Source organism: Ctenocephalides felis, unplaced genomic scaffold, assembly GCF_003426905.1.
Source record: "Ctenocephalides felis isolate EL2017-DRISC unplaced genomic scaffold, ASM342690v1 CF-g0.4_SCAFFOLD_00845, whole genome shotgun sequence".
Taxonomy (NCBI): domain Eukaryota; kingdom Metazoa; phylum Arthropoda; class Insecta; order Siphonaptera; family Pulicidae; genus Ctenocephalides; species Ctenocephalides felis.
Window position 1 is genome coordinate 82,330,992 of NW_020536999.1, and position 8,157 is coordinate 82,339,148.

Sequence of the window (8,157 nt, forward strand, 5' to 3'; positions counted from 1 at the left end):
AGTACAGCAGAAAATTCAGCAAAAGCTCTTGCAAATGCTTTACTCTGTTTATCTTGTACTGCTGTATCTTTTATATTAAAAATTTCATTCCTAAGAAAATCTAACCCGGATATGATTGAAGACCATGAATCTGTTGCAAATACAACATTGTTTCGCTGTTCTATTATATCTGTTGTATTATTATCAAAACAGCTTCTTAATTTGTTTGATTTTTCAAGCATTTCCGTTTCCAAAATGCTATTATCGAACCCCGTATTAGTAGGATCTAGGGATAAATTTCCTTTGTATGCACTATCCCGAATATTATTGAGGTTTTTGTCCTCTGAAACTCCTGTTATTATTTCATCTGTAAAAGACATAATTACAATAATTATTAAAAGAAATATGAATCAAATTTCATAATCATGCTGAAAAACTAGAAACTTACCTTGATATTTTCTTTTGAGTGTTTATCTAATGAAATAGATTTGTTGATCTGCTTTGTATGTCCTATATGGGTTTTCCAAAACCGCACTTTAACTGCATGATTACCATCAACAGTGCAAGCGATCCTTGAAGGGCATGCATATCCAGTTTTGATAGTATTTTTAGTAGAAGTGCGTATTGTGTTTTGCTGCTCATAAGTATATGACCTGTGACAGTTATAATATTTTGTCTTGCAGTTCTTTGATGTGGTATATCCCGAATTTCCTTGAATGTAATGTGAATTCTCCTTCTGTTCGACATCCGATTTCCATAGTACAAAATCTGCAAAAAAGCAACATATGTAAATAATTGTATGATTACAGACATAAATTATGAGAAAAAATGATTTCTTACCATTTAATGTTTGAAACACAACTTCTTCATAATCAATTATGGTATTGTGGTGAGACTCAAAATGATTGTAAAAATTATTATATCTGGAGAAAACCAAATAGCATTCAGGAAATGGACATATAATCCTTTTATTTCTTGAGGGTGTACCTATAAGAAAAATATCTAAGTAACACTGTAAAGAATAAAAGTAATGTATTACTACTACATACCTGTAAAATTTTCCTTCAAACTGAGTGGACAATTGGGAATAGGAGATGGATGAAAAGTAACTTGCCTGGATGAATTGGAGGGTTGTGGCAATAAAGCCATATGAGGACGTGTCCCAAGAGGAGCTGAGGTAGATGGATCAGAATTAATATTTACCTTTGAACTGAGTGGAGATTTGGGAATAGAAGATGGATGACAAGTAACTTGCGTGGATGAATTGGATGGTGAACCAGAGGATTTCGGAGAAAACAAGTGTGTTGAGTGTTGAATTAATGACACAGCTGAGGTAGTAGATGAAGGTAAGGACTTGGAACGAACTAAGGACAATGTAGAAGAAGTTGGTGGGATATTGGCGTGCACTTGGGTGATATGTCGTGTTAACGAACGTTTATTCTTAAAAGTTTTTTCACACAAGGAACAGGCATTAGGATAAACAAGTCTGGGATTCTCTCCATGTTTCCGCCTCATGTGACGAAACAATGATGCACGGTGTGCGAATGAAACCTGGCACTCTTGGCAGAAAATATTGCTATTCATGTTTCAAGTTAAGTAAGAAATTGAAAATGAATGATAATGAAAATGAGTTCCTTAATTGGATTGTTTGTTAAGAAAAAAAAGTAATGAAACCTAAACCTATTTATAATTATCCATAGAAGGTAAGCCTAACTAGAATAATCCATAAAACGTAAGCCTAACTATAATTATCCATAAAACGTAAGCGTAACTAGAATTATCTATAAAACGTAACAGTAACTAAAATAATTAATAAGATGTAATCCCATGTATAAAATGTAATCCTATGCATAAAACGTAAGCTTAACAAAAAAAATTAATAAAATGTTACACTATGCGTAAAACGTAAGCCTAAATTATTGTTTAAAACACAATTATAATTAAAAAATTGTTTAAAATCTAAGCTAGACTAAAATGAACTTTGAATGAAACACACAGAGCTAATCACTGCGAACATGACATTTCTCTGTCATACCAACTTCGTATGTTGCTCCCTAGACAATGGGTCTGTTAATAAAACAAGTCTAACAACATTGAAAGACAAAAAACCTATGTGCCGCCATTCGCAACAAAACTGTCAAACGTCAAACGTCAAAATAGTATGCATATATAGGGTGCGTTCGACTTCGACGCTTACGTGCTGTGAGCGCTCACGCTTATAAGCACGAATTTTTAGCGTTCGACTTGGCCGATAAGCGCTCAGAATCGATAACTAAATTCCGTTCGTTTTGGATACTGTGAGCGTCAATAACCATCAAAATGGCGGTAACGGTAATTGTGTAAATTTTAGTACTTTCTGGATCATTCAGCGGGATTATAAAGAATTTAACAATTAATAAATAAATGAAATTTGGTTTGCTTATGCTTAATTCACATTAATATTAAAATTAAAATTTAAAATTATTTAAAATTAATTAATTTAATATTAATATTAATACTAAAAAATAAATGTGATATACAACTTGGCATTTTTGCGGGATTATAAAGAATTTAATAATTAATAAATAAATAAAATTTGGTTAGCTTATGCTTAATTAATAGTAATATTAAATTTAAAATTATTTAAAATTAATTAAATTTAAAATTAATCAATATTAATATTATTATTAAAAAATAATTGTGATATACAGCTTGCCATTTTTGCGCGATTATAAAGAATTTGACAATTAATAAATGAATGAAATGACAGATAGTAAAAACAACTGACGCTCACGCTCACGCTGCCCTACCTCTGTGGCGTGAGCACGTATGAGCGCAAAATATGTGCTACGAGCATCCCACCATGGTGCTACGAGCGTACTTATGTGACACTCACAGCGCCAAGTCGAACGATGAAAGCGCGCTCATGGCGTGCTCACAGCGCGTAAGCGTCCAAGTCGAACGCACCCCAAGTCGAACACACCCATAGTATATATATGTTTACTTATGTTATAGATAGATAGATAGATAGATACTTTATTCAAATTCAACATTTACAATTTAAGTCAATACAATTATACTATAATATAACTAAACTAATATCAGTTATGTTTATGAACAACTCTAAGATTAACCTAATGACAATTAATATTTATCTTGGATTAAAAAATTCATTAATTGAATAGATAGGTTGATCTATAAGATGTTTTTTAACGGCAGCATTGAAACCATTCATGCTTTGACTCTTCCACTCATTGGGGAGCCTGTTGTAGATCTCGACACCCAGCTTGTTCCTTTGCGAGGATTTCAGCTTCAGTTTTGGAGGTACAACAGCATACCTGTTCCGCGTGTTGTGGCCATGGACGTCCAGTACATGATTTGTTCTGTCTGCATGGACCGCAATCGCCTGTTGGTAGATGTAGAGGCTGGTAACAGTCAGTATTCTAAATTTAGTAAACAAGGGTCTGCAGTGCTCCCGAGGTGAGGCTTCTCCGATTACAGCCCTTACAGCCTTCTTCTGTAAATCCATTATCTTGGAGGTATGCGCCGAGTGTCCCTATGCCAATATTCCATATGAGAACACAGACTGAAACATGGCAAAGTAAGCCTCTCTGGCGCATTCCTCATTTATAATGTGCCTAACTCTTTTGATGGCATATATTGATTTTGAGAGCTCAGTACATATTGAATATAAGTGCTTCGCCCAGGTTAGCAGGCTGTCCATAGTGAGACCCAAATATTTAACTTCCTCTCCATGCAGCTCCTTATGTCTCCTACTGGAAGTAAAGTTAATATGGACAGTTTTCCTATTGTTTAGTACAATTTTGTTGGCTGAAAACCAGTTTTCAACTTGCTTGTAGGCTTATTGAATTTTTTCATTCATATTTGCGATGTTCTCGTCCGCAACCGCCAATGCCGTGTCGTCTGCAAATTGCGTTGTGTGGCAGCTAATGTTCGGTGGTAGATCATTCACAAATATAATAAAAAGAAGTGGTCCAAGAATACTCCCTTGGGCAACCCCTGCATTTAATCTTGCTATCTCACTTCGTTTATTCTTCCATTCCACAAACTGATACCTGTTACATGGGTATGATTGCTTCAGTTTAAGGGCTACGCCTCTAAATCCATAATATTCCAGTTTCCTGAGAAATATGTCATGTGGAACACAATCGAATGCTTTGCTGAGTTCGCAAAATAGTGCCCCACAGTGTTTATGATCTTCCAGTGAATTTGATATAAAGTTCAAAAAGTCTAGCACAGCATCAATTGTGTTAATTTTCTTTTTGAATCCAAATTGAATTTTTACAAAATAATTACCCATTATTATATTGTCTAGGAGTATACCCATGGATAAATAAGCAACTAGTTGGTTTGGTATTTAGCCTTGAGGCAAGTTACATGAACTTCCCGATATGTGTAAATAATCGACTTAATCAGTAAAAAATAAATTAATTTATGAGTGATTATAAGTATTCTGAGTGGATTTATTACACATCATTGCAAACGAACGAACGAACACGTTAACTCGGAATATTTTCTAAAAGCAAATTTTCAAAAATCAATAATTTTAATTAATCAATAATTATAATTGAACCAGTTTCCATAGGACTTTAATGGTTTACCATGTTCAAGACCAAGTACACTATCGTTATACCGACTAAATCATCTAATTTTATTTTTAACAAACGTCAAAAAAACTACTCATTTTCTCAAACTTTAAATTTTTAAAATTAAACTACTTGTCGTAAGGCCGTAATAATTCAGTAAGTTCTTATAGACCATGATATATATCGCCAAAAAAAGTTCCATAAAAATCGGCTTAATTTTTTTTTCAACAGTTAATTACAAGAATCAGTATCATTCCCAACTAATATCTTTCGTACAGTTTTTGATTTTTAAAATCGGTTCGGTAGTATGAGCTTAAATCTGGACGAAAGGTTTAACACTTTTTTCCAAATTACAAAGAAACGGCTCGGCCGATCGTCGCACAAAACTGAGAGACGATAATCCTCATCGAGATACATCAAATGCTTTTTAAATATCTGAAATCGGTTCAGGCGTTTTTGAGCAAACGTCGATGAAAGTTCTAATTTTGACAAATGCCAAAAAGACCAAACTAATTTTTGCAAACTTTGCCAAATTTTTAAAGCTAAACCAGTTGTCGTAGGGCCGTCATATTTTAGTATTATCTAGAAGACTATGGTATCTACCGTCAAAAAAATAATCATAAAAATCGTCGAATTTTTTTTTTTTTAAACTTTATTACAAGAAAACGGCCCGGCCGATCTCTACCAAAAACTAATCAGCACGATTCCCAACCAATATCTTTCGAACGGTTTTTGAATTTTCAAAATCGATTTAGAATTGCGGGCTAAAACGTAGACGAAAAATTTTTCACTTTTCTGCGATTTATAAAGAAACGGCTTGGCCGATCGTCGCACAAAATTGACAAACAATAGTCCTCATCGAGATACATCGAGTGGCTTTTAAATTTTTGAAATCGGTCCAGCCGTTTTCGAGAAAACGTCGATTTACGGCAAAAAATCTGTTCACATACACGCACACACACACACATACTTTTTCCAAATTTGGTCTCTTTCGATTCAGAATGGCTTGAAACGTCGAGAAAACATAAAATTAGCAATTCGGATTTTTTTATGAAAACATAAACTTCTCCTTCGGGGTGTTAATAAGGGCTGCAATATCATTTGGGTCTTTATCATCAATTAAAAATGTTTTAATGGGGCCTTATTGATACTCCGTTAACGCTGTCAAACAAGCAGTCCATGAACTTCAAAAATTCACTAGTGGCATAGGTAGTTGCCGAAGCATCTACCCTGGTAAAATATGAATTTTGAAGTCCATTGGCTACACGCTTTGAGAACACTTGTGCCGCTAATGACACCTTTATGACTTTCCAATATTTTTGATAAATATGTTGAGCGGTTAAAGTGGGACAACATCGATATATGATTAACTTAGAGTCATACTCATAAAAACTCAGAATATCACTCCAAGCAGCTTCGAGTTGTACCCCCTTTGTGCTGGTAAATTTAACATTACATTTTGCAAAGTTATTTCTCAAACACTTCAACATATGAGGAGGATCAAACAAAGGAACTATTGGATGCCCGTTCATTTCGAATTCTAATCTATTATTATCATTACTTCTACCATAACGTTTATTAGTCTCATTTATAAGCATGCTAACAGCTTTGCGATTTGCGGGGTATTGATCGCAAACTGTTGCCACAATGTTTAAATCAATACTAAGTAATTTTTCACTACTTCTTCAATGCAGCATTTCAAATTGAAAGCATTCACACCACCATCAAAAAAATAAAAAGCAACTGGCCATGTCCACTGTTCTTTAAACCCTTAATCATAAACACCAGTGCCTAGACAATATAATAATGCACCAGTGCGTGGTCTGCAAATGCTTCAATTTTACCATTAGCAAGCTCTTCAAAAACTTACAATATAATCTTTTGTGCAGTCATATGTTAGGAGAGTTGAAAGTAAAATTTCGTCAAACATAACAATGCAATATTTAACTTCCCGAAGGAGAAGTTTATGTTTTCATCAAAAAATCCGATTCGCTAATTTTATGTTTTCTCGACGTTTCGAGCCATTCTGAATCGAATGAGATCAAATTTGGAAAAAGTATGTGTGTGTGTGTGTGTGTGTGCATCAACAGATTTTTTGCCGTAAATCGCCGTTTTCTCAAAAACGGCTGGACCGATTTCAAAAATTTAAAAGGCATTCGATGTATCTCGATGAGGACTATTGTTTGCCAGTTTTGTGCGACGATCGGCCAAACCGTTTCTTCGTAAATAGCAGAGAAGTGAAAAGTCGTTCGTCCACGTTTTAGCCCGCAGTTCTGAATCGATTTTGAAAATTCAAAAACCGTTCGAAAGATATTGGTTGGGAATCGTGCTGATTAGTTTTTGGTAGAGATCGGCCGGGCCGTTTTCTTGTAATATAGTTTAAAAAAAAAAAATTTCGACGATTTTTATGATTATTTTTTTGACGATAGATACCATAGTCTTCTAGATCATACTAAAATATTACGGCCCTACGACGACTGGTTCAGCTTTAAAAATTCGTCAAAGTTTGCTAAAATCAGTATGGTCTTTTTGGCATTTGTCAAAATTAGACTTTTGATCGACGTTTTCTCAAAAACGCCTGAACCGATTTTAGAAATTTAAAAGCCATTTGATGTATTTCGGTGAGGACTATCGTTTGTCAGTTTTGTGCAACGATCTGCCAAGCCGTTTCTTTGTAATTTGAAAAAAAGTGTTAAACTTTCGTCCACATTTAAGCTCATACTACCGAACCGATTTTAAAAAATCAAAAACTGTTCGAAAGATATTAGTTGAGAATGATACTGATTAATTTTAGGTGAAAATCTACCGAGCCGTTTTCTTGTAATTAACTGTTGAAAAAAAGTGTTAAATTTTCGTCGACATTTAAGCTCATCCTACCGAACCGATTTTAAAAAATCAAAAACTGTTCGAAAGATATTAGTTGGGAATGATACTGATTACTTTTAGGTGAAAATCTACCGAGCCGTTTTCTTGTAATTAACTGTTGAAAAAAAATTTAAGCCGATTTTCATGGAACTTATTTTGGCGATATACATCATGATCTTATAGAACTTACTGTAATATTACGGCCTTACAACAAGTAGTTTAATTTTTAAAATTCGTCAAAGTTTGCTAAAATTATTATCGTTTTTTTTAAAAGTAGGTTGATGAAGTATATTATTTACACATTTTTTGATTAAGTCGATTATTTACACATATCGGGAAGTTCATGTAACTTGCCTCAAGGCTAAATACCAAACCAACTAGTTTATCTTTATCGTCACTCAGATAAGATAATGATGATTGCAATGTTTTAAAAATGCTTTCGGTAATGCCACTATGCATTGGAACTTTTGTAATGTTATTGAATTTTTGAAAATTTTGAAAAGTTTGAATATTAAAAAACATTGCCTTTTTTGAAAATACTTATAGTTTTGAAAACTTAGAAACTTTTTGAAAACTTAGACATTTTTGAAAACTAAAATTATTGTTTTTGAAATTTTCAAAAATTGAAGGGATGATGACGCAATCGCGATATACCTGCCAGCAAAGTACTTCCTTGATGAACCATAATAAAATATCATGCAAACAATTTCTAGCTTTGTAAAAACAG

At 33.7% G+C, this 8,157-nt stretch overlaps 1 protein-coding gene across 1 annotated transcript; it reads right to left on the reverse strand.

Annotated features, from left to right (window-relative positions):
- Positions 1 to 337: 337 nt before the first annotated feature.
- LOC113391058 lies at positions 338 to 1,563 on the reverse strand. The gene is made up of 4 exons (XM_026627033.1): positions 1,029 to 1,563; positions 820 to 966; positions 428 to 747; positions 338 to 346 (listed from the first exon to the last, which is right to left on the reverse strand). Exons 1-4 carry the CDS (start codon positions 1,561 to 1,563, stop codon positions 338 to 340), a joined length of 1,011 nt encoding a protein of 336 aa, XP_026482818.1.
- Between the last annotated feature and the right edge of the window lie 6,594 nt (positions 1,564 to 8,157).

Excerpts from the sequence above, each read along its gene's own strand:
- LOC113391058 (XM_026627033.1), bottom strand. The coding sequence starts at position 1,563 with ATGAATAGCAATATTTTCTGCCAAGAGTGCCAGGTTTCATTCGCACAC. Across the intron at positions 967-1,028 it reads TTTGAAGGAAAATTTTACAG|GTACACCCTCAAGAAATAAA; the intron begins GTATGTAGTAGT and ends TTTTTCTTATAG. Across the intron at positions 748-819 it reads TGTGTTTCAAACATTAAATG|ATTTTGTACTATGGAAATCG; the intron begins GTAAGAAATCAT and ends GCTTTTTTGCAG.